This window comes from Lytechinus variegatus, chromosome 2 (genome assembly GCF_018143015.1).
Source record: "Lytechinus variegatus isolate NC3 chromosome 2, Lvar_3.0, whole genome shotgun sequence".
Classification (NCBI taxonomy): Eukaryota; Metazoa; Echinodermata; class Echinoidea; order Temnopleuroida; family Toxopneustidae; genus Lytechinus; species Lytechinus variegatus.
Window position 1 is genome coordinate 75,570,452 of NC_054741.1, and position 27,651 is coordinate 75,598,102.

The window sequence follows — 27,651 nt, forward strand, 5'->3', positions numbered from 1 at the left end:
AAGATCAATGGAAGGGAACCACACCTTCTCACGCAAGAGAGCCTTTGTCTTAGTTATGCCCTGATGGCCCTCGTGTGCTATGTCGATGATACGCTGCCGAAGCGTAAGAGCGTAAGAGCATGCTATTGCCATCCGATACAGTGAGTTGATCGCGTCTTTCATGTAGGCTTCTATAATCGCTCTGCAATGATGCATCTGCAGCTGCTAGAAGATCATTCCAGCTATCCTCCTGGATAGCACGCATACAGTTTTGAAGAACATCATCAGTGCTTGTTGCAGATACTATATCCTCATGCGTGACTGTCTTTGGAATCGCGTTTGCTGCAATGAAGGAAACCTGCTGTTCTGCGATTTCTTCTTCTGCTGATGATCCTGCACTCTCCGCGATACGTGGGTGGCGTGACATGTAGTCTGCTGGATTCAATTTTCCAGGGTAGTATTGGACCTGGAAGTCGTACGCTTGTAGCCGCAGTAACCAGCGTTCTATGCGGATCGGCGGCTTTGAATGGGCGTTATTGAACATTGATAACAGTGGCTTGTGATCTGTGGTTACAACAAATGATCCACCATACAAATAGATATGAAAGTGTCTGACAGCCCATGTGATGGCCAATGCCTCCCTTTCGGTTTGCGAGTATCGCTGTTCTACAGGTGTCAATGACCGACTAGCTAATGCGATAGGAATGACTGACTGTGTGTGCGAGTCATGCTGGACCGAAATTGCCCCAAGACCAAAAGGGCCTGCATCGACAATAACCTCTTAGGGGTTTGCTGGGTTGAAATATCCCATAGTACAGTGTTGGGAGACTAGCTCCTTGATGCGACTGAATGCTGATGTTTGAGATGGTCCCCATGTCCATGGCACATCAGCTTTTGTGAGTTGTCTGAGAGGAGCAGAGATGGATGCGAGGTCAGGAATGAAACGAGCACAGTATGTCACCATGCCTAAGAAACTGCGCATCTCTGAGATGTTCTGTGGCTCTGCAACAGCGTTGATTGCATCCACCTTACGCGTATCAGGACTGATGCCGTTGGCTGTGAAGACATGCCCGAAGTACACTACGCGATCTGTGCTGAAAACACACTTAGCAGGGTTTAGCGTCAAGTTCACTGACCGTAGACGCTGCATAACAGCATGAAGTCGTGCATCATGTTCTGCTTGGTCGCGACCGAAGACAAGAAGATCATCGCTGATGTTCAGCACACCTGGTAGGTCCTGAAAGGTTATCTGTATTGCATGCTGGAAAACCTCGGACGCGGAACAAAGACCAAAATTGAGCCGCTTGTAACGAAAGAGCCCAACATGTGTAGAAAAGACTGTGTACTGACGCGACTCTTCATCGAGCTCTATCTGGTGATACCCAGAATTTAAGTCCAGCGTGCTGAATGTTGTTGCCCCATTGAGAGATGCGATAAGATCATCTACTGTTGGAATGATGTGACGTTCATGCTTGATGGCGGTGTTGACATTTCGCATATCAACGCAGATGCGAATGGCCTCGCTATTCCGCTTGGGCACGCCTGTGATAGGCGAGACCCATGGCGTAGGTGTGTTCTCCACCTTTTCAATAATATCACATTCCAACAACCGGTCTAGATCCTTTACCACTTTGTCACGCATGTGAAATGGTATACGACGATGTGGAACAGCTACAGGAGTTACAGATGTGTCTGCCTGTATGTGATAGCGATAGTTGTTCAGTTTACCTATGCCGGTAAAACGATCTGGATAGACTGACCTAGGCGAAGCTGATGATGTGGCATATGTGAGTTTTACGAGATTGAGGGCAGTGGCTGTTGCTAAGTTCAGAAGCGTATCACCATCATGAGACGTAACGTAAACTGTAGTGTTAGCAGACGACGACTTGTAGCTTACTATCGCTGTGAAGGTACCTTGAACATCAAGAGGGGTGTCACTGCGATAGACGTACACAGGATCAGAATGTATAACTAAACGTGGCTTTGGCGTGATCTGTGCGAATGTCCGCTGAGACATCATCATGACTGACGCCCCTGTATCGATGACAGCACTGATGGGGGTGCCATTTACATGTACAGTTACAGTTGGTTTAGGCACTTTAGGTAGTGATTGTGCCTGGACATGAAACTGGTAGTGCTCATATTGACCTTTACTTTTAGGTTCTGGGCCTGAACTCTTGGTTTGAGGGTCAATTTCACAGGTGGTAGTGGTACTGGCTTGGACGTGTTTAGCACTAGCAGCTTTAGCTTTGTTTTTAGACATACAGTGAGTACTTGGCAAAATGATTTTGCTTACCACAGGCATGACATGTCTGGCCCTTGGCTGGACAAGGTTTGTGTCGGTGTGGGAACACACCTCCACAGTTGCGGCATGTAGAGTGCTCAGTCTTTGCTGTATGGTGTTGTTGCGACTGTCGCTGACGTTGCACTGGGTGTGTACGATTACGAGCCCCAACCGCTTGGACGGTCATAGCGGTAGCTTCAGCACCCTCGATCACTGCAGCATGACGATCTGCTTGTTCATAAGCCCGTGCTGTACTAAGGAGTTTGTCCAGCGAGATTGTTTCTCGCAATGCATGTCGGCGTAGCTTTTGTGAATGGCATCCAAGAATAATTTGCGACTTAATTTCGCCATCCTTGTCAGCAAAATCACACGAAACAGCAAGTTTTTGCAATCGCTGACAATAGTGATCAACAGTCTCATCTTCATTTTGTCTACACTGCCTGAACACAAAACGCTCATATTCAATGTTCACTGATGGACAGAAATGCTTTTTTTGGCTGATTCATAGGACTCACCCGTATCAGGTAACGTGTCAAAAATGTGCGAAACCTCCGGTCCAGCATAGTGGAGGAGAAGTGCTCGTTGCTGCTTGGCATCTTTTATAGCAAATGCCGTAAACAAATTACCCAGTCTCTTGACGTATTTTGCCCATCTTTGTCCAACTTTTGCCGGCTCATCATGCACAGAAAATCGTTCAAATTGTGGGAGATTCATCCTCACTCTACTCGTCGCCAATATAATGTTTAGATATTCTCAAAACAACAAAAGTGGATCGAACACTGTTTTTTCTGTTTCTCACTTTTATTACCGACCGTCTCGTACGGTATCCTTCAAAACATCATAACAAAAGAACACTTACGATAGTACAGTTTACAAAATATTTCCAGATTACTCTATAATTGTATTCCCCGACAGGTGATACTGGACAGTAGGCCTACTTTAGGTTCTGCAGAGTCATGCTGCTAAGTCACATTATTGTCATCAAATTTGTTACCCACAGGCAAATTATGGGCAGGGTCATTGTTACCATGACAATTGTATTTGTCAAATTTTTGTGTGAGCTCTATATATCACTATGACGGATGATGTGGTGGATTCAGGGATACACGCGCGATCCGCCAAGCATCTCTTCTTAAATTTACCTTGAAGAATAATAACAAGAATCAAATTATATGATTATGTTTGATATAATTATGTTTTTATTCCCAGGAAATAGTGTGTATGCATTGCATGTTGGAACCGGAGAAAGACCCATGAACGAGATAATGATAGAGATAGATATCTGATGCATTCCATTGAATAAGAAACATCCTTACAAACTACACAATATGGATTGATTGAAATAAATGGATTTTAATTCTGTACTTTTCAGAGTAAAAAGTTATATTTGATGTAGTTATAGAATACAATCTTGGAGAATATGAGATCCATATGTTTGTTAAAGGGCACAGGTTGTTCTAAAAGATGGAGAGGAGATACAATTTTCAAGGGATATTATTAATACTGTACATAACCTCATCACATAAATGTTCCAGTAATTACTCTTAATGATTTCCACTCTATCCCTCTTTCAGTACCTCCCTCGTCCCTAGCCACTGCCCTCATGTCTTTCTAGCCGGAGGTGCAGCAAAGGAGGCTTTGTTGAGGCCTCTTCTTTTTTCAGCCGCACATAGTTTTCTAGAGATTTTCATTGGCTCTATTCATCTAGGGACTTGACAAGCACAACTAGTATGATATGCCAATCAGCCAATGGCAGTCTACACTCGACAGGAAGAAAAAAAAAAGGTACCTCTTACAAACTCAATAAATTGTGCTCAAACAGCTCATTACTGTGGTGTTACGGTCTGACGGACACTTTACTTCTCTTTTCATTATTATCAGTCATTACTTCTGGAGTAAGGCATATGATTAATTAGACAAGTATGTGCACACAGTAATTGTACATTTAAGTTTTTTCAAAGTTTTATCGAACACATTAAATGATTTCATTTCATGAGTTGAAAATATCTTTGTTAAAATGAACATATATGTCCATTAACTTTCAAGGGACATAGTTTACCTTCATTTTCATTATATAGAATTCTAGTGATGGATCATTTCTGAAAGAGCTTTATGAGTGATTTGCAGATCAAAAAATTTGCTGTAGCTTATATCATTGTCTTTGAAAGCTGCTGACTTTTTTAATGTAAAGTTCCCCAGATCTCATTCTAGATTTAGAAATGAAATGGTTTCTGCTTGTATCAAACCTCTTGTGAATTAGAGCAGGTGGCAATTAATTCATTACATACACTTTAATAAAAAAGAGACTAAAAAAAACGGTGGTATTAATTTTGTTTTGATGGTACATGTGCAGTCACTTTTTTGTGAACAAGAAAATTGCAATCATTTTCTTTTGGTTGAATAAAGGAAAATTGCAGAAATGCAGCACAACTTACACTGTTGTTGGTACAGGCTTGATTCAGATTCATATGGCAAAGGAACTTTATTTTTGTTGCTCACATGTGATTCGGTGCTTTGGGCATGGACAATGCTAGTTCACCAGGTTTAAGATTATCAAATACACTTGTTCACCAAAAATGTTGGTTGCAATGTCTTATCAAGTTTCTGATTGCATCAATGAACAACTTTATCAAGAAACTCCATTAACCAACTTATTCTATCAAAGTCGATTATATACCTCTATCTCATTTAACATGCACTTCAGACTTGGTGCAACAAAACCTGCAATTGTTTTGTCAAAGGAAATGGGATGTGAAGTGGTGCTAAGAAACATCAATGCATGCAGAGGTAGATGTTTAGATGGGGAGGGGTTGGTTTTAATACATGAAAACTGGACAAATCAAATTATCAAGTTACAGTGAAACCTGATGACATGGGTCTATTTGTGTTAGTTTGGACCAATTGGCATATTCATTTGAAATGGGATGTTTCATTTCGTCGCACACACCACGAACCGTCCTCTCTGCGCACTTCGATGCGAAAGTTAGTTTTGCAGAAAACGCATTTAAAGAAAGCTTTTTTAAAACCAGCATTAAGTGCATCTACAAGGAGAGCCAATTATTTACCGGTGTCTTCGTTCAAAAGTTTAGGTTCTAAGGTTTCATCCCGTATCTTTATATTTTCTTGAAATTAATTATTTACGCCACAGTGGGCATTGTAACAGAGAGGACGGTTCGTGGAATAGATACAGTGCGCTATCGCGCATCGAAGTTCGCAGAGAGGACTGTTCGTGGTGCGTGCGACGATTTGTTTAGGGGTTTGTTGCATTTTCTCTGAACTAGCACTAAGCTAACTAGACTTTTTTGTTATTACCTTTTCATCCATTTATACACTTTAGCAATGAATGTATTTCATTCTTTATGGTTTTAAAGAATTCAATTTGTAATTCTTCTTCAATGAAGTTGCTTTAATTTTGCTTCATTGTGAAAATCTGATTTGGAAATTGTCTTGTCTTAGACAAGAATACATGCCTTACATTTCACATATTAAAGAAAGTAATATGAAGTTTGACAATGCAATACAATGAGTAAAATATGGCTCTATTTACTCAATTATTCACAAAAAATGCTGTTTTTTATTCAAAATGTTATATGCTATGTACATTTTTACACATTGTAGGCAAATCAATGTATAAGTCTCCAAGTACTTTAGCAAATTTATGTAAACTGAATAGTAATATATAAGAATACTTTACCACAAGCAAATATTTTCACTGTATTTATATTCTTTATTCTGCAATAACTTTCATTATTTCATATTTACAAAAAATATCTATAATGCTGGATAAAAGTTCATATTGAGATAAAAATTTAATAGGAAAATGTGATATTCCTGAGACTTTAAGAACAAAATAATTTGTATCTTAGACAAGGTTTCACGTGTATGGAAAATGTGAACATAAAAACTGGTATATATATATGTGACCAGGCATCACAAAACCCACAAATAGTGGCCAAAATGAAATTCTAGTTAAATATCCCCTCTGAAAGGGGAGATTCTAAGCTTTATAATGATACATAATTCATTAACAATGATTGATCCTAACCATTCAGATAAAGAGGAGAATGGTCACTACCCTGGAACACTCCTTTCAAGAAAAGAGGATTAAAAACTAGTCACTTGAGCACTTACTCAAGCACTTACTCTTCTACTACTAGTATTGTGTATTGTAGACAGAAGGAAGATTAATCATTAAAAATCAATAGAAGTAATTATCAGATTGTCCCCAAAGCTCACATACCAATTAGTTGCATCCTGTCCATTAGTTTAAACAAGTATTAATGTTAGAACTTTAAAAAGAGATGAATATTCAGGTTTTCGTGAAAACAAAACATGATTACAATTAACTAAAAAAGACAAAAATAGCTATAGTGAAAACTCTAAAAATTTGCACTTATGGTTTGATTGGTACATCCATTTTTTTTCAGTAAATAGGGGAGAGTATACTCTTTCAGAAAACACAGAAGTCTGAAATTAGAATATTCAGACCAAACTACTCTCAATTGGCTTCAATTGGATACCACACAGTGCAATTTTGAGGGGTTTTTTGGTGCTTGGTCACATGACATAAATTGATTATACAAGTGAAATTGTAAATTATAACAAAGGACATACATGTATACATGTCATCCCAGAAAAGCAAATGATGCTTTTTATCATAAGTCATCCAAAGCAAATTCAAGAAAACACAGAAATAATGCCTTTTTCTTTTCCTTAATATCAAACTGCATGCATTATATACATTATCAATTAAAAGGCCATGTTTGCAAAAAGATGCGAGGTACAGATCTTGCGAACCTGATTTTCCAATTGATACCAAGAGCACTTTCAAAAAATTACAGTCCGACTATTAGCTGCTTACTGACTCACAAAATGACTGCTTATGTAGACTGACTAATCTGTAGATGACTGCCTTATTCTGACCGTTTACTATGACCAAGTCACTGACAAGTGATGTCACAGGATATATCTGCAGAATATTAGGTAGTTGGTAGAAAACCATTAAATGGCCAATAGTTCCATTATCGTTTCATGTCCATAGACTTTAGACATGAAACTTCAAATTAGTTACATCAAGATGCAAGAAGCAAAGGGATTTGTCACATCACATCTACTACTCATATCTACTAAATCTGCAGATGACTGACATAGTCCGACCATTTACTATGACCAACTCACTGACAAATGATGTCACAAGATTTATCTGCAGAATATTAGGTAGTTGGTATAAACCCAATAATAGGTCAGTAGTTTCATTATTGTTTCATGTCCATAGACTCTTATAGACATGAAACTTATTTTAGAATTAGTCACATCATGATGCAAGAAGCTAGGGAATTCGCCACATCACATCTGCCACTCAGGCAAATCTACCATCGGTGCTGCTGTATGCTGATGCTGAATTTGCAGTTCTCATAATTTTCTTCAGTCCCATTGTGGGCATGGGAATATCTGAATACTTGCATCTAAACATGCAGCTGAAGATAATCTTGAAATGTGGATGCTTCACCGCATAAAGAATAGGATTTATGCAAGCATTGGCCATGAATAACAGTGCAAAGTATGTTCCTCTCATATCGTAGATTCCTGTGGGAAGGTGGATGGTGTAAGGCAAGATACAGATGAAGAAAGCCACAACTACTACACAGAGGTTCTTAGTGATATCAATTTGTTTCTTACTGATTGTTTTCTTCTTGTTTGTTCTTTGTGATTTGACTGTTTGGACAACTGTGTTATCATTAAGAGCACTCTCCTCTTCAACAATTTCTACTGATCCTTCGCAGCCATCTTCTTTGTTGGCCATCATGCGCATGTGTCGTCGGACAAAGAGGAAGATGGAGACATAGGAGAAAATGATTAGAATAGTGGAGACGATGAAAGCAAGGGCACCGATTCCCTGGAATATGAGAGCAAACTTGTGGCGCGAGTCCCAGATGCAGATCCGAAACATGTCTTGGTAACCCAACCCACCAAGAAAGAACTGTGGCACAAGTAGAAAGAAGAATGGGAAGAGCCATGTAAAGACGATCATCCAGGCAACCTTGTGATGGGTGTACACCTTCATGTAGAACTGCCGAGGCTTGGTGATCAAGATGTATCTATTAAGACTTATCAGGGTGAGGTTCAAGATACCAGCGGTTTGAGTGATGATAGACAAAGATGCAATAAATGAACAGAACCAATCTGCAAGAGGCCATCCATCCTCTGATATCACAGCAACAGCATGGAAGGGCAGGACAGCACAGGATATAAAATCACAGATACCAAGGTTGACGATGAAAGCATTGGTGATGTTATGGAGTTTGCGAGATAATCCAACAGCTATGAAGACCATGGTATTTCCTGTAAGTCCTACAAAAGCAATCAAAGAAAATAGTGTCGCCACAATAATAACGTTGAAGTATCCATACAGCTCATATACTGAAATAACTCTCTGTGTGCCATTTTCAGCTGTGTTGTCCATCAGGAGGCTGTAATTGAGTCCTGGTGTTGTCTCCATGTTTGAAGATATTTCTGTAGCTATGCAGGTTGTGTGAAGAGTTGGCTTGTTGCAGTATCTGTAGAATGAGACAAAAGGAAAGTACCTGTAGTTACTTTTCTTATTTTGTTGAATTTAATCTATAAGCAGTTGCACTACAAGGATTATAGATGCAACTCTTGTAAACAAACACATTGTAGTGGCCCCTCCAACATCTGCAATAGGGCTAAGATAAAATAGCTGACCAGAACTCGGGTACAATTCATAATATACTTTAATTAGATCACCGCAGTGTTTCAGATTTGTTTGAGTTCATTCTAATTTACTCTTTATTTTGTTAGGAAATAATCAGGTAGCACAGTTACCCATTGATTTCCTGTGGCTGTTTTCTGATGGCTCCTCCGGATATTCACCGGAACAAAGGCAAAATTCATATCAAAATGTACAAAAATATTGCGTGCTCATAGAACAGCACTTGCATGATATTTACTTGTTTTCGTGCAAATAGCTTTGTCTTTGTTTGCTTTTAAGTTTGATATCAGCTATGATCTGATGTTTGGATGCTGCCATAACATAGCGATAAACAAATCCTTGAAATTTGTTGAGATGTGTTATTGGAAAGGTTGACGGTCAGTAATGTTATTTTTGATTAAAATGTGAAATCCATGCGGAAATGTGATTCATATTTACGCAGCCTTTTGCCCCGAAATGGCTCTGTTTCTTTGTGTTAAGCAACTTAAAATTCTAGGTTATTCTTGATAACAAATACTTCTCATTGTGCAAGTCACATACATCACTGGAATTCAAATAGGGTAATAGGTCAAAACATTAATTATACAGATAAAGTCTTTAAAGTAATGGAAACTGATCAAGGGTGATACAATCTGTTTTTCCTGTAATTGTCTTTATCACTTCCTGATGAACAGATGATGGTACAGGAACCAGGATAACACTATGAGTGTTCATGATGACATGCATATAACTGTTTTCACTGAATATTGCTGAACTTTAGAGTTCAATAATTTTGTTGTTTGTTGTCAGATTTCAATGAAATTTTCAGCGTTTTGGTCTGTGAATATACTCAATTCATTTAGATGTAAATATTCTCGGCCCGGAGTGTCCCAAGCGTATGCAGAGCGGAATGTGGGCGGGGGAGGGGGGGGATATGTCAAGAGCCAAAATTTTCCTGGTCATATGGTATGAACACGCAATGTTGTAATGAGACTAAAAATTTTGAGGGGGCCAGATATGGTGTATCGGGCAAATATATTTTTTTAAGTTGATTTGTTAGGGAGCGAAGCGAGAGAGCAAAAAGTTTGAAATTTTTATCACAAAAATCAAATTTTGTGATGGATTTTGAAATAATATTCAGAAATTGATATCATATTTCACCCTTCTCTCATTCCTGTTCTCTTTTTTTCTTGGTCTGTATTTCACTGTGAACATGATTTATTCAATGATTGGGCGCGAGCATTAGGGTGAAGCTCCATACTTCGCCTTAAAACAAAAGTAGGGGGCACAGTATGGCCCATGTGGCACAAGTTGCTTTACATAAGTCCCATGCAGGCAAGAACAAAATAACATTTTCATGAGGATCTAACTAAATTTGAGACTGTGATGTGATATTCACAAAAATATCTTACACTTTTCCTTTGCATGTTTTTCTTGCCTCCTTTATTTTAGTTTGGATGTAAAACTTTTGGGGCCATGGTCCATATGCTTCCATATGACACTGCTAAGCGGGTGGTATTCTCTTGATATATGAATGCCAATTAAATCTTACCGATGGCCTCTATTTTTAATCAGTCGTGTGTATATACAGTGCGTCCCACAAAAAATGAAACCAAGATCTATCAATGAATATCATAACTTAATCACAAATACAATAGACAAATGACCTGTCCTATCATTGTAAAGCTTAGATTATCCCTTTTCATCTGAAATTACTTAGATTATTTTTCATTCACTCATGAGTGAGCAAAACAATTTAGAGAGGGGATACCAAAATGTCACTTGGCAGGCTGTATCTTCGTTTCAAAAAGAAAACCACATTTTTGAAAAGATAAATATCTGCTCTTTAATTAGACACCTCAACTACAGAAAATAGTCAAGAAATAACAAAGTTCTGGTTATTTTAGAATTTTGCCCAATACCGCATGTCTGGCCCCCCCCCCCCAAAAAAAAAAAATGTTGACTCATTACACCACAGAATATAAATTATCACCCGTATCAGACATCTGAGCTGGTCATTTACAAGACCGTATTGCCCTACATTTTCTGAATATCGGGAAGGGTAGGTATATTGTTTGTATTTTCCTCGGTCTCAATGTGCGCATTTACTTTGCATGCAGAGACGACGCAAAATATACCTTTGTATTTCCCCTGGTCTCACATCGGGCATTTGTGGATGCGTATAAAGAGATACGCTTCATAAGGATCCGCGCACCAACAATACGTCATAATAAAGACAACGCTGGATCCGAGAGCTTGCAAGTACGTCATAATGGTGAAGTGCAGAGCCTAAAACATGACACAATAGAACTCTATTTTTAAAAGAAAGATCCCCATTATCATGATTTTTGCTCTAGATATCTGATTTGGATGATAATAAAAATATTGACTGGCTCTTCTTTCGGGGAACATCAAATATATTGCCCTTAAAAGACCCATATTGCCCTCGTCTAAAGACTCGGGCCAATATGATTCTTTTGCTGGCAATATATTTGATGTTCCCCTCAAGGCCAGTCAATATTATATAATTATTTATCAAAACAAGGATAATAACCATCAATTCACTTTACAAGTTTATAAACATCTTGCTACATGATTTGGATGATGCGTTTTTCCTCATAATACACTTTACTATTGTATCCACAAATCACTTCCTAGGGAGTTCTTTCCACTATATCTAAATCACCTTGGATGATAGCTTGTCCCCATCTTCTTTCCCAGCTGTACTCCCATCAGGTATTGAACATGACTTACCTGTGCAATAAATCAGTGACACACAGCGAATGCTCTTATTGTTCAAGGGTAAAAACAGTAAATCAACTCCCTGTTGATACTAAAGACTCCTTACCTTTTCAATTGAGATGATAACCTGAAATATTGACAGTGTTTGAACTGCTACATGTATCCTCAAAATGTACCCCTTTTCATTACGCGATGATGTATTCAATCACTGTTTCCTTTCGCTGAACGGTGTCTTCCATATTAATTCAGGAAATAATATAATGTTGCCAATATCAATGCTCTAATCCTTGGCAAAAAAACTTGTATCTTACATTCGTGAGAGAAGGTTGTTCCAATTCAACTGGATTCATTTATTGATTGATTCACAGAAAATTTAAACTGAATGGAAGTTCATCAAATTATGGTGCAACAGCCTCTAATCAATAAAGTTTTGACATCCTTCTCCCCTGTACCTGCTATTTTCACCTACTGAACACAAAAGCTCATGCTGATGTACCATCAAATTTTGTAATGAGAAACTCGATCTCCCTCTCTCCAGCTCAACTACCCTCTCTCTCTTCACCTTCCTACCTCACCCACCTCTCTCTCTTTCTCTCTCTCTCTCTTTCTCTTTCTTTCTCTTTCTTATGCTTACTGTCCCCTGCCCCCTCTCTATCCCTCCTAGGCTTTCTCTATTTACTCTCCAATACCTTTTAAAGGGGAGGTTCACCCTGAAGAAAAGTTTGTTGTAAAAATAGTAAAAAAAAAATGATAAAAATGTTGGGGAAGGTTTGAGGAGAATCCATTTAAGAATAAGGAAGTTATTAGAATTTTAAATTCAGATTTATGACATTTTAAAAGAGCAGCTGCCCCATATGATATAAGATGCATATTTAATGGTTCATGATTATTTTTTTTCCTTTTAAGGAATGGGTGTAAAATAATTTTTCTAAGTGGTCTAGTGGTTCTGACTCTTGCCTTTCAAATAGAGGGTCTTGGGTTCGAATCCTAGCCGTGGTGTGTTTTCCTTCAGCAAGAAATTTATCCACTCTGTGCTGCACTCAACCCAGGTGAGGTAAATGGGTACCGGCAGGAAATAATTCTACAAAAAGCTGTGTGCACCTGAATCGGTAGTGTAGCTTAGCCAGGTAATAATGATAGCAGGGCCTGCTGGGAGAATAATTTTCAGAAATGAAGTCGCTACCCTGGGTAAATATGCCGTTATTATTATCATCTATTGATGATTTATTTTATCTGCTATTTTTTTACAATAAGCTTTTTGTCAGGGTGAACTTTACCTTTAATTGTGCTCTTGATGGCAGGCCAAACAGATTTAATATATATTTATTTGCACCACACTTCTCTCTTTTTTTCTCACTTCTACAGGTTTCAGAACAATATGATCTTTGGTCTGATAATCAAATCTTGGAATATAAATGGACCATCTGTCATTGATTTTCTTGCTTCTCTAACAGTTTCTGCAAAATTAATGTATTTTCACTGAATCATTCTTTACCATCGATACCACCGATCGATGAGAAGGGTTTATCTGAATTCATACAGGAAGAGATACACTTCCTCTTTTCATTCTTTTTTGGATCTGTCATGGATACCTCCATAATATTGCAGACCAGAGCAAACATTTTATATGAGAATGGGATTAACCAGATCACGCATTGTCATTGCTCTTGTTCTGTTTATCTTTTCTTTCATCTCTTGTGTGTCTATATGTGTTTCTGTTTCTGTCACTCTCATACCCCTTTCATAAACCCATCCTCCAATTATCCGCCTAAGAGGAATGCGGATAATTCAATAAAAATTGCATTCACAAACTGAAAATAATCCGCACTATTTTTTACGAGCGCCCAACCTGAAAAAGATGGATAATTGTCATGGCAACTGCACACACCCCCTCCAGATGGGGTTGTGTTGGAAAAGGGTGACCTTGTGACCACACCATGGCAATTATCCGCATTACTTTGGAAATGCGTTCATAAAGTCAAAATCTGGTCCCGATGCTTCTATTATGCGGATAATTGCAGCATCGAAATAATGCGGATAACTCTGGTCCCGCTCCGATTTTACGACCAAATTATGCGGATATTATCCGCATAATTGGGTTTATAAAAGGGGTATCATAGTCTATCACCACAAAGTCTCATATAATCTCTCCCTCTGTCTTCCTTTCTTTCTCTTCCTTTCTATATCTATCTCTCTCTTCCTCTCTCCTTCATACCCACTTATTATTCCATGTAGTACCTTAGCCTGTTAACTTATGGCTTCAAAGGCAAGATGATACTTGACTCTGAATGAAAATTTACTGGTACTAATGTAATGTTTATGTTCTTTATATAACAATTGCTTTTAGTAAAGCTTTATAAAACCTTGACTTTTTTATGGGCCATTGTATAAAGGCTTTTTTCACGTACACCTTATACATACATATTTAGGTCATCTTCTAATCATGACTCTGACATTGTTGGCACCTTTGACTTGAACATTGAAAAAAAATATTGTCAGCGGGCATCTGATACAACAGTGCGAAACCCATATCAGAGAAAATTCACTTCAAATTTTACTATAATTTGCACTTTTTCTCCCAAGCCATGCAAGATTTATACTGCTTGAAAAAATATATGGTAGGAAAAACCAAGAGAAGTGGTTAACATTCATAACTTTATTTTAACCCCAACCCAAGAATTAGAGAAGAGCTCAGCTACATGCTTGTAATTTTTATTTGAGTGGTTAAGATTTTCCCTCTACGAAAATGCCATAATAAGGCATGGAACAGCCTTGACCACAATTTCAATGAGTGCAATAGTATACAAAAAAAATGCATGCTGTCGAGTGCGTTAGTGAAAATGCAGAGCGCGTGAGGTTTCTTTAGATAGGTGCCACACTGTGCACGAGCTGCTGGCGGCGAGTGCCCAGTGTGCACCAACTGAAGAAACCAAGCTTTATCTGCAATTACTTTTACGCATGACAGAGCAAGTGCATTAATTGTTTTATACAATAGCAACACAGAAACAAATTCTTAAAAAGTTACAGTACAGTTTTGTTGAACATTTTCGTTGCACACCTTTTGCACTGTAGTGCAATACACAAAAAAAGTTAGATGTCATGTGATGCACTTTAGCCAATCGCGATGCTTGAAATAATAAACCTATTTTATAAAGCAAAATGTTTTACATGTATCCCTCTTTTACATGCACTGCAGATACAATGGTTTGGCTGACTGCGCATTTGCATTTTAAGTGCATGCAGTTTTTTTTTTTGCTTTGATACAGCACACATTTCAATGGTATTTGCACATTTTATCCAAAATTTTTATGGCATTGCCTTGAAAACCTCCTCATATCTCAGAAACTAAAATAAATTGCTACCTTGAAATGTACGAATGTGTAGAGTAGGACTTGTACTTTCATTTTCTGCAAAAATCTTTAAATAATTTTTTAAAAATCAAAAGTGACTTATACGATGGTTCGGATAAACACTGACAATATATATGATAAGTATAATGACAGTATAATATGTTTAAAGTGTCAAGCAATTTAAGACAAAGTGCGAAATTGCACAACTTATTTCTATAATATTGTAAGGATTCCAGAGTTGATTAACCACATAAATTTAAGTGAATATTTGACAATCAAGTTTTTCATAAATTCCTCAAATTTTGCTTAAATTTTGTATTTATTTGATATAAGCTATCATATCATTTTATAGCTCGATCACTCAAGGTAAGCTTTATGCACTTGGATCATTGGACTGACTTATTTAAGCATATTTTATTACGTATACCTTTCTTAACAATTAATTTTAAGTATTTCTATGATGAGCAAAATGTCATGCATACCATTTTCCCTCTTTTGTGTGTGTGTGTATATTTCCTATGTCAATTCACTAGGATGGTGTACCATTCATTTTTTTTATGTGCACCTATATACACCTTATTGTATCCCCCAAACAGAGTACGGAGGATACGATGGATTTGGCCTTGTTTGGTGTGAGCGGAGGTCACATGGTATGGTCAAAATTGATTTTCAGGTCAACTTTAAAGTTTACATGCAAGACTCTCTTATGGCACCTAACACCGCAATTGAAAGTCACTTTTCAACCAAATTTGGATGATAGATGGACTTGGGGAACCTGCATGTTGTGCTGCAGTCAGAGGTGACATGGTGAGGTCAAAGATCATTTTCAGGTCAATGTTAAAGTTTACACGCAAGACTCTCCTATGACACCTAACTCTGAAACTGTTAGTCACTTTTCAACTTAACATGGATGGTAGATGGATTTGGGGTACCTGCATGTTATGCTGCAGTTGCAGGTAACATGGTATGGTGAAAGGTAATTTTCAGGTTAACGTTAAAGTTTACATGCAAGACTCTCTTATGACACCTAACTCTGCAACCGTAAGTCACTTTTCAACCAAACCTGGATTGTAGATGTTCTTGGGGCACCTACATGTTATGCTGCAGTCAGAGGTCACATGGTGAGGTCAAAGGTCATTTTCAGGTCAACGTTGAAGTTAACATGCAAGACTCTCTTTCTCCGCAACCATAAGTCACTTTTCAACCACACTTGGATGGTAGAAGGACTTGGGGGACCTGCATGCTAGGGTCATTGCCACCATGCTAATTGTATTTTTGGTCAAATTTCTGTCTGAGCTCTATATATCGCAATGACGGATGATGTGGTGGGTTCGGGGGATACATGTGCTCAGTTGCACGACCCGCCGAGCATCTCTAGATTTTATGATTCTATTTGGTATGGGTAAATATTTGTTGCAGTTTCTTTTATTTCATTATATTCATATATTTTTTATGGGGAAATTATTGTTAAATCATGAAAAGCTGACACAAAAGGAAAGAAGATAATAGAGTTAAAATGTTTGTGAAAAGATTCATTAAAAGAATCACCTTTACAAGATTTAAACTTGCATCATTATTATAGTTGTAACCCATTGCCTACTAACATTGTAGATCCGGGTAAAAACCTAGTGGAATTATATGTAGTCAACAGACTAAGTATCAATGATCGCAATATTAACAATATAAATTTAAGAAATGTAAATGAGTCTTATATATTATAGAGTAACATTGGTTTGGTACTATGTGTCTTATAATATGTGAATGGGTACCTAATTCCTTGTATGCTTGAGCGCCTAGGCAGCTCAGCTAAAGCCGGGGTAATAATAATTGCAGGTCCCGCTGGTAGAACAGTTTTCAAAACTGAAGTGGCTACCCTGGGTAAATATACCTATATTATTATTATAATATAGGATGAAATTTGTTTGGTAGTATGGGTCTTATAAATATAGGTTGAAATCGGTGTGGAAGTATTGGGCTTATATTGTATAGAGTAAAATTGGTTTCATGATAGAATGGGTCCTATATGATATTGGGTGATTTTGGTACGGTAGTATGGGGTTTGTATAGAGTGAAACTGGTTTGGAAATATTGGATGAATTTTTTGGGGTAATATGGGTCAGGTAGCCATGCTTGAAGCCTGATCCCATTTATCTCTTTACAGGGATACATGTGTAATCATTCTTATTGTTTCAATTCTAGTATGTTCACATCTAATGTAGATTTGTGTTACAGAAATAGACTATGACTCCATGTATATTATGATGTAATGACATTCATATTGACTGTAAGGAAAGACATATTATAGATCAATGTTTTTAAATGAAAGAATAAAAATTTATGGTACAGATTCTGCATATAAAACAGAGAAGCTGAATTCCATGTTAAGGAAGGGTAGGGTTAGCACACTGCAATGCAGCACCTCGAGATAAGCTGATACAAACAAGCACAATCAACTCTTATATTGAGCACAAAGTCTTATGAAATTAAAAATAATATAACCGTCAATTTGTTTATTTGCTCATAATTAAACTTTCTCAGAAGAAACTGTTCAGTGCAGTTTACTATCAATTTAACTCCTTATCTTCCAAGACCATATCATAGCCATGCACGAAAAGGTCATCAAGCTGTATAAAATTAGTCATTCTAGAAGGCAAAACAATGTTTCAAACATTCTGGAGCCACTTATACACCATTGCATTTCACTCTTTTCAACTAATTTGTCTCTTATATCAGGTAACCATGTAAATTTGAAGATTCTGAATCCCCAGTGCATTGTAATGAGAGATGGCAATTTCCCCAAATGACATCCAATTGAGCTATATTATGGCATGGTCTAGAACTACACTTTGTTTTCTGTGTATGTCATGATCATATACAATTAATTTTTTTTCTCCATTACTAGAGTGATTTCACATTCTATCAAGGTTGCCATTCCAACTGAAATGTGATGAATTATCAATGTCCCTTTTTATGTTTTAAATTAATTTATACCAGTTATTCAGCCATTTATTTTTATTATGCAAAGAATATGGAAACTCTCTCTACTCGTCCTTGATGGCTAGCTAACTCATCTATGTCACATGTCATGGTAGAGGATTTTCTTTTCAACAGTTTTGTCTTGCCTGCATAGCAGTAGCAAGACATTGGTGCAGCTTTTCAGGTGGCAACAGTGAAAATGGTGGTGGCATTGTTAACATCTAATTCTCATCCTAAGGTTTAGATTAAAATGTCATAACTTTTTTTAGAAGTATATGGACCTAGTTCATCAAACTTGGACATGAGAGTAATCAGGTATCACCTGGCTTGAGTTTTAGGTCACACAATCTAGGTCAAATGCCATTCATTTCTTGTCTCTGCATAGCAGAGTGAGACTATAGGCATCGCTTTTCCAACAGCAGCGCCGCCAATGGCCAATGCATCAACATTGAAATGTAAACCAAGTTTAAGATTTGAAATTTCATCATAACTTATAAATGTATATAGACCTAGTTCATGAAACTTGGCCATAAGGTTATTCAAGTATTACTTAACATCCTGCCTGAGTTTCAAGTTATGACCACGGTCAAAGGTCATTCAGGGTCAATGAAATTAGACCATGTTGGGGGAATCAATATCAAAATCTTAACCAAGGTTAAGTTTTCGAAATGTCGTCATAACTTAAAAGTATATGGACCTTGTTCATGAAACTTGGACATAAGGGTGACAGAATGAAGAATAAAAATCCTCTTTCAGATAAGTTATTTTTATATTTATTTTTGTAGACCAAATTACTATTTTGGCTATTTACAGAGAACCTTCCCTGGCAACTTATTGTTGGTTTTGTGGTGGCTGGTTACATGTTGTACCTCTTCAATGTTATGTACAGCATTTTATGTGGTGGCTACATGAATTGCCATTGCATTTAAACTATGAAAAGACATTTTTTTTTCTGCAATATAACTTACTCACAGAATCGGTCTTATTATGATTACTTGACACCTGGTATTCAAAATTTTTATACTAGTAAACTGTCAGATGTCAAACGTTTTGGCTTAATAGGTATCAAAGAAGCTCAATTACAAACACATGTACTTGGTTTACCATGTAGGGTCCACGGTAATACTAAGCTCCATTCCAAGTGACTATAAATTTTGTGAAATTGAACATGAATAGAATCTATACAGATGGGTCAAAAGACGAGCATAACGTAGATGCCTGCAGCTTGTACAATAGCACTCTAAAAGACAGATTAGATTACCAGACAGTGTTTTCCATATACTGCCAAGTTGTTTACTCTGCATATGGCCTTGAGTGTTACAGAGGACAACAATGGTGGATGTTTTGTTATCTATACAGATCTTGGCATTGCACAGTAACACTCAGAAACATTCTTGACATTCAGATATTGGCAACGTTTTATAAAATCAGTACATTGAGTAAGTAACATTTGCCAGAATCCTAAGTCGCAAAGGCCTTAAGTAAAATGAAAAGTGCTTTTGCAATTTCATTCATTTCTAAATTTGTGGTCACTGATCATCTCTCAAATAGATATTTCTCTCATCATGACAAATTACCTAGATTATATTTGATATTGTAAGAATTATAAAGATGAAAATATATATACTGTCATAATTTATAAGCAAATTATCATATATCCATTCATTTCCTTATTCCTTGATTCTTGGAAAAGAAAATGAAATGTCAGTCAAGTATATGTTTACAGTCATGATATGCATATTAGATTAAATTTCAATCTTTTGAGGGCATTGCCATGTGATATAGGGCTTGTTTCTTTGCTTAAAACAAGAATGAGAAAAAATGAAAATGGCACCAAAAACTGTCTGAGGACAATTAAGGCCAACCAATGAGGTAGTGACAGACTGGAAAATGTTCAATGCCACAAAGTCGAAATGTCCCTGCTATATTGAATTGCATGATGCAACTGCCTGGGGCATTTCACTTTTTTTTCCATTTGCACCACAAATATTAAAGGGATGGTCCAGGCTAAAAATATGTATATAGCTTAATAAATAGAGTAGAATTCAGTGAGCAAACTGCCAAAAATTTCATCAAAATCGGATAACAAATAGCAGTTATTGAATTTTAAAGTTTAGCAATATTTTGTGAAAACAGTTGTCACAAATATTCATTAGGTGGACTGATGATCTCCACTTGTTCTTTTGTATTTTTTTATATGAAATAACAGTTTATATTCATTTTTTTTCCTCCAAGAACTAGAAAATTGGATTGACAACTGATTTAGTGCATTAGAGATTTATTGCTGCAACTTATTTCATTATAAGGGAGACATACATGTATTATTTACACTAGTATGAAATAATGAAAAATATGATTTTATGTAATAACATAAGAAAATCGAAAGTGGGGATGTGACATCATCAGCCCACCTAATGAATATTCATGATGACTGTTTTCACAAAATATTGCTGAACTTTAAACTTCAATAACTTTATTATTTGTTATTCGATTTTGGCATTTTGCTCAGTGAACTCTACTCTATGTATCAAGATATAAATATTTTCAGCCCGGACCATCCCTTCAAGGGATACCTTTGGCTTCATGCAACCATGCCTTCCATAAGGGAATTTCTGAGCATATATGTTGTGCTTGGGTCATCCTTGCAATCTTGTGTGTTACAAAATTTGATATACTTCTGTGACTTCAAAATAATTGGATATATTACCATTGCTTATGCTCGGTCAATAATCTCTTCCAATTTCCCAAATGAGAAACTTTGGTTATACCTGGAATGTATAGATATCGACCGAACTCATCATGTCCATCAACGGAGTCCGTATTCCCTTTCCCTTGGTGCCGAGCAAAATCCACCTGCAATCATTGTAAAACTGACCTGGCACAAATAAGATCAATTCTTTCTTTAAACAGAAATAAGTTTAAAGATCAGAAAACGGAAATCAATGAAGAAGGAAAATAGTAGTTGTTTCAGGATGGTGGATGGATGGCAGAATCATGATCTCCCTCTCAAGTCAACAAATAGTAGAACTGTTAAGAAGGGCATACATTGTAAGAATGACCTTGGAAATTTGTAATGTTCATTCCAAAGTTCTTCCATGTGCATGTTCTTTCTTCTGTTATGTGAATATAGGTTTACCAAATTCTTGATAAGCAGTCTGATAATAAACCTAATATTTCATTCAACTCTGTAATCATTCTGTTGGCATCCAAGTGTTTTTCTGACAATATATTAACTTAAAAACCTGCCTAAAACTATTTTAAAGATATATCACCCAATCATATTTCATTTTTTATACTATATGTAATTATATGGGATAACTCATGTTTCCTCCATAGATATGACATCATGGCATGGTAGAATTATCGACCATACCTCGTTTCTTGCCCACACACACATCCCCTTAATTTTGTTTGCTCAAAATTCCATGGTTATATGATTTCTTGCTAATTATCATTAGTGCTGTTATCAGTAAGGAAATTCTCTGTTAATATATTGATAAAAAATATTTTACTGATATCAACATCTATTGACAAAAGAACATTTCATTAATAGGTGACAATGCCGTTTACTACATTGAAAATCAATACGCATTGCACTGATTAGCGATGTCACAATACTCGCGCTAGGCAAACTTTGTATGCCGCAGTAACAACAATTGGCCAACAACACTTTAAAATCTGTGTTCATTTTAGGAAACATATTTAGCTTGAATACATCCTCACCTTTCACGTTATTGGCATTATTTTAGAGTTAGATTAAATTTTATCAATAATTTGGGGGCTTTTTGGACATTGTTCTGAGCAGTCAACGACTTTCACCTATCCGCCATTTTGGATTTGAGGATACTGCAATATCGTGCTGTTACAGCTTCGAATTAGATGGCAGCAACACACAGCCATGTTGCTTCTACGTTAGTTGGTACTTGTTTTAGTCACGAAATTGAGCTTGCGCTTGTAATTTTTTTTAGCTAGGAAGTATATGTCATTTTGTTGAGATTTTGGAGTAATTTCAGTTGCTGTTCTGTGCATTTTGAGGAAAAATATGTTTTTCGTTTAAAAAGCCACTTAGCCGTTTGTGTGAATTCCATCCATTTTCCGCGATCATGGAATATCACTGTCCCCTACATAATAGCGGGTATTGTTGACAACAAGAGAAAGGTTATCGATATATCGCTAGGTGGCAAAAACTGTTTCCCCAAAATAGTAGTAATTTTGGAAGACAGAATCTATGTTTTCATGTGTGTATATTTAGATAATTTATGGGATATAAGATTACTAATATAAAGATATATATTTAAGCACAATTTTTAAGAATATGACAAGGATGTTCAGTGGCAGGATAGTTAATATAGTAATAGCAGAACCATAATCATTGCTAACACCCACCATCATTTTTTTTTATTGTAAGTAAATATCAGATTTCGAATATCCTTAAAAAGTTCATAAATTGGCCCATTTTACTTGAGGTTTTGTAGTAGCTATTCACATTAACCTAGAAAATCATAAATTTGTTTATGTGACTTGATGCATGACTTTTTGGTAACATGTTCATTTGCTTAACAAGATACCCCAAATTTTTCCTGTTCTATCGTAAAGTTAATTTCATGTAACCTTTATCAAGTTTTATAAAATTGTAAAATCTTCCTCGTTTCACTAGATTTATCTATCAATTTGACTAATTAATGCCAGCACAGGAATGACAAAGTTTTGCACCCCAAAACAGGTCTCCAGTTGTGCAAGAGGATACTATTAAGAAACAACTTTGTGAAACACTCAGGATTATAATTTCTTAAAAGTATGAGCTATTGATCTTTATTTACAGATTTTTAATTTTGGTATGGCATTCATTTAAATTGTTATGCAGGCATTGTGTATATATTGCTGAGTATATTTAGTAGATTCACGATTGTTTATTCTTAACTAGACTAGAAGGGGGCAGACTTGACTAGTGTTCATGCTATTTTCTGGTTCCTATTATACTTGCTCTCCTATGTATTCATAACTGATTGGCTGTATACTTATAAATTGTCGATATCATTGCATTGGATGATAAATAAATTCATTCAAAACACTATACCATCTTTTAGTTGGGATCTCACCTAATCACCATTAGCCTTCAGAAACATTCTCATTATTCATCAATGGAAGTGTTAAGCTGTATGTAATTGACTGTTAAACATGCACACTATCATTGAAAACTTGTGTTCTCAAGCAAGAAAATTATCATACCTACCATGTCACCAAGTTTTATGTGAGATTTCACTGGTGTCAACTCTTTAACTGGGAATTGCATTTACACCTTTATTGGTCCTGTGTTATCTTTTACTTTACGTCAGTACTACATCAAGGTTGACTTTTGATAGGTTTACTATTATAAAGGGGCAACGCTTTGTACCACAGCAGGGGATGTGCTGCCTGATGTTTAATTGATGTCTTAATTGCATAGACTGCCATTAGTCTCTTCCCTTTTCTGTTTTTATTTGTCATCTCTTCCTCTACCAGTACTTTTGTAAGTAAAACTCTACCCACCTCAGACAAAAGGTAGTAAGATCTAATATTAGAGCAAGAAGGGTCATATCCATACTTTCCTCTTTTATAGTGATAATAACTATTTTTATATGTATCAGAATGCCTTTTATATTAGGTTGAATATACATTTTATCATATGACTACCCTTGTCATCAGATACATTTTGCATTCCTTGGGGAGAATAGTATGTGAAACTGGCTCCTGGGAGGAATTGCAAATTAAGACTTGTATAAGCATGAGAAAATTAAAATTTCTCATATGCTTTTTCCTATCCCATAAATGACTGTGCAGTAGTAGTATGCATCTCTTGAGCATGATCTGACAAGGTCAATTAAAGCTAAATGATAGTAGTTGCAGTAAAACACTAAATTTCGTGAGAAAGTCTGTAAAACCAAGGTTAAGTATGACAATATCATCGTGGATCTAGATCTGGTACAGTTATATAAACTGAACTTTGTGAAATCATGAAATCTAAGCTGAAATACATTCACACTGAAGATCACCAACACAGATAGGCACACGTGGGACAGTGTATTATTATTGCTGGAATTAAGACCCGACGGAAGTGACCGAATCCGCGCTTATTTTGCTTATTTCTCAGCAATTACACAATATCTTCCAGAATCCTTTGGCACATATTTCTCATTCATACAAACAGACACTTGGGTGGTCATTATATTAGATTCATTTTGAGATTGTTACCAGAACTGGAATTTATCTTTAAGTGGTATTTACCACACCCAACTAATTCATGCTACAGGCACACCAAAGACACCGTCTCCCAACCAACTTATGGTATTATTGGTTAGAGGTCTGGAGTCAAATTTGTATGTGTGACATTGGCATAATAATTCATCTTTCAAAGTTATGATCTTTCTTGTGTTACAGCTCATTTCGCTCATGTTAAAACTCATACTCTTGCAATGGATCAAATCATGTTGTAAAGTAATATTCCCAGTAAGAACTTATTTGTGTTGTTTGTTGACAACCATACACTCATTATTGTTTTTAATGACCCTGTGTAAGGCTCATTAGCGAAGCTTGAAGCCTAGTTAATGAGATACAATTTTAGGGCATGGGTGTTCACACTGAGCATCCTTTATAATTCAATATCCTTGTAGCTCTCCTTCTACCTCTATATTTTTTTCTCCAGTGTAGGATTCTGATTTTGATAATTGGAGAGAGAGAGGGGGCATGGGGGGGGGTTGTGTTAAAGGTGTGTGTGTGTGAAGGAGAGAGAGAAAGAGAGGAGTCAAATTGGGAGAGATAAATCAGAAAGGAAGGAAGAGAGCAAGAAAGGCAAAGAAATGAAGGATGGAAAGAAATATATAGAGAGAGAATAAACATGATGTATGTGGAAAATTTGGATGGATGGGATAAGAAGATAGAGGACACTGAATTGAGGCACAATGTCAGCTTTTATTGATTGATTTTCTATGAATAATTCAACACATAACAAGGGTTAAATTCTAAAAAGCATGCATTCCATTGTGACCTTGATTATTCCCATTTACAAAGTATTTTTGCTCCATTTGTCTGTGATCCCAAATTGTTAAACAATGTCAGGCCTTTGATTGGACAAATGAAATTTAAAGAGGAAAAGCAGCCTGACTTTAGGTTGCAGAAACTATAAAGAGAAATATATTGATTAATGTTTGGCGAAAACTCAACAGAATTATGCCATTTCAAATTTGATTTTTTTTTACATCACAAGCAAACTTTGCTATGAGACAGAAATTGCTTAAAATGTCATCTTTTGAAAACTGAATCTGTGAGCTAAATGGTCAGACAGTTCATTTTATGATTGCTTCTGTGAGATAAATATTTTATTTGTCCGAAGTGATTGAAAAATCAGAAGTATAATCATCTTGATATCTCTTCATCATTTTTTGTTTGCTTTAAGAAGGAGCTCATGAACTGCTTTTGAATTTATCCATTATAAATGAATATGAATTTATTGCTAAATTCACAGAGACATATCTTCTGTTTTACTGTAATAGGTCCATGGTTTTACTAAAAAAAATAAGCTGGCAAATATGGTCACTGTTTTTATTGAGTTGTTTATCCATGGACCTGTTATCTATGATAATGATAAATAGGATTCATGAATATCTACACAACAAAGGTATTTAGCCGTTATCTTGCATGGTCTTTAATGAGTGTGTTCTAACTTTACTGCAGCCATGTAATAATGATAAAGAAAGCATTACAAGTATTTCCTCATTCACATATACCCTTAAAAATGCAAGACATAGCAGTTGAAGGAGAGTCCATTACGCAGACACCGTCCTGATCTGCTTGATATTAACAATAGATTGTAACTTTTTGTAAATGATTTGTCAAAGATTTACAGTAATGCTTGATTGATTGATAATAATTTATGATCGTATTACTACAATGTCCTGTTGTAGAATTTTTGGTCTTGGTAGGATCCATGGTTTTGCAAAAGGAAATAATAAATCATCATTTATACTGGGAGATAGCTAGTTGCTGTCATTGAATCCATAAATCAATTTATCAATCGATTGTTTAATTCATTTTAATATTTTTATGATGAAAAACAGACACTGTTAACAATTATTTGAATTTGATGTATTGTTTCTCCTATCAGTCATGGGTGAGGGGTGTATCTAAGCATGCTTGGTGATGAGATACAGTATTGATGCAGCAGTGTGCATATGTTGCTTTTCATTGCATATATATTATAGAAATATACCGTGTTTGAGAAAGTGTAGTGCAAATATTTTCGTCCGAGATTGGTTAGGCAATTACTATTTTTCCCCAAGGAGCGCGAGCCCCGAGGGAAAATAGTAACATTGCGGACCAACTGAGGATGAAACTTTTTCACTACACTTTCGAAAGAATCATCTGGTATATTTGTTTTATGCATCCCTTCAATATTGAATGAAAATTGTTGCTAATTTAGTCCTAATTGACCCATCTCCATGATCCGGACAAAATCTGTATCGGCTGCTCCCATGCAAGCATCACTCAGGATGATTTGGTATTCCTGGCAGTAGTACTGAGATTGATCTTCTAATAATTCCACTTACGTGTTGTGAAGGTTGGGAACTAATCCTGCTGAACTAAAATCATTTGGTGATGGAATGATGGCCATCATTATATTATTTTCAGTATTCAGATTTATTTAAAACAAGCATGACGTGATTTCATATTGACATTTACTAATCTGAGAGTTTGTAATTCAGGTAAATTTGCATTTTTACCTGTTAGCGGACCCTTCATAAGCATCTGCGCCGTTGCATCACTAGACTTGCCCGGTGGAGGCAGTCTGTCATACGCTGTGCCCGAGTGATTGCGTGGTTTTCAGTCTGACACAGAATAGAAAAAACTATTCTACTCTGACGTTACAAACTATTTTGATCGTCGATGAATTTCATATTTATGATGAAATTAGTCACGTTAAGGGCTCTCAACCAATCAAATAGCAACAAATCAGTAAGGGATGTAATAGAAACGAGAGCACCATGCAAATAAGTATCCATATTTAGTTGTCCTAACGTATTCAAGTTATTCAGCTGCCTGAATATCTTTTATGTGACAACATGCATGAGTGTATACATATTAAGAGTGAATCTCAAATTTAATTGATACATGTGTATTTCTACACCTATGTATGGTCATACAAAACAAACACAAAAATGCTCAAACTCACCATTGCTCTCAGCCTATCAAGGTTTATTTTTTTTGCTACATAAATAAATAAATTTTGTGAATAGACTGCTCACCATGTAGTAGATCCTCCAACTGTGAAACCTTCAAGACATTTATTTCTTGGGTGGATTTTCAGTCCATTTTATGAACTCTGGTATATGTTGTGTAACTTGTATATTGTTCTCCTTCAATGCTTTCTGATTCCATGTGGTTTGTCATCACCTTTGAGCAGAACTGTGTTTTGTAATTGTGTTTGCTCACCTCTCTCTCTCTCCCTGTCTCTCTTTCTCTCCCTCTCTAAATGGGCACGTGTGGTGCCGAAATTCTACAGGGTGCTGGATGTGGAAACGTAAATTTTGCATATTTTTCTTAATTTTTGAGGAATGCAAAGTTCATATAGCAGAGAT

General features: G+C 36.4%; 1 protein-coding gene across 3 annotated transcripts; it reads right to left on the reverse strand.

Moving 5' to 3' along the window:
* Positions 1-2,804: 2,804 nt before the first annotated feature.
* Positions 2,805-27,435, reverse strand: LOC121409038 (5-hydroxytryptamine receptor 1F-like). 3 transcript variants are annotated; one of them, XM_041600824.1, is made up of 2 exons: positions 27,319-27,435; positions 2,805-8,820 (listed from the first exon to the last, which is right to left on the reverse strand). In XM_041600824.1, exon 2 carries the CDS (start codon positions 8,760-8,762, stop codon positions 7,623-7,625), a length of 1,140 nt encoding a protein of 379 aa, XP_041456758.1. In that variant the 5' UTR covers positions 8,763-8,820; positions 27,319-27,435; the 3' UTR covers positions 2,805-7,622. The 3 variants fall into 3 exon arrangements, with proteins under 3 accessions (XP_041456758.1, XP_041456759.1, XP_041456756.1); XM_041600825.1 differs by lacking the exon at positions 27,319-27,435 and adding an exon at positions 27,246-27,264; XM_041600822.1 differs by lacking the exon at positions 27,319-27,435 and adding an exon at positions 11,821-12,232.
* Positions 27,436-27,651: the final 216 nt, after the last annotated feature.

Bases quoted from the DNA above. Each gene is read 5' to 3' on its own strand.
- LOC121409038 (XM_041600824.1), bottom strand. From the start codon at position 8,762: ATGGAGACAACACCAGGACTCAATTACAGCCTCCTGATGGACAACACA.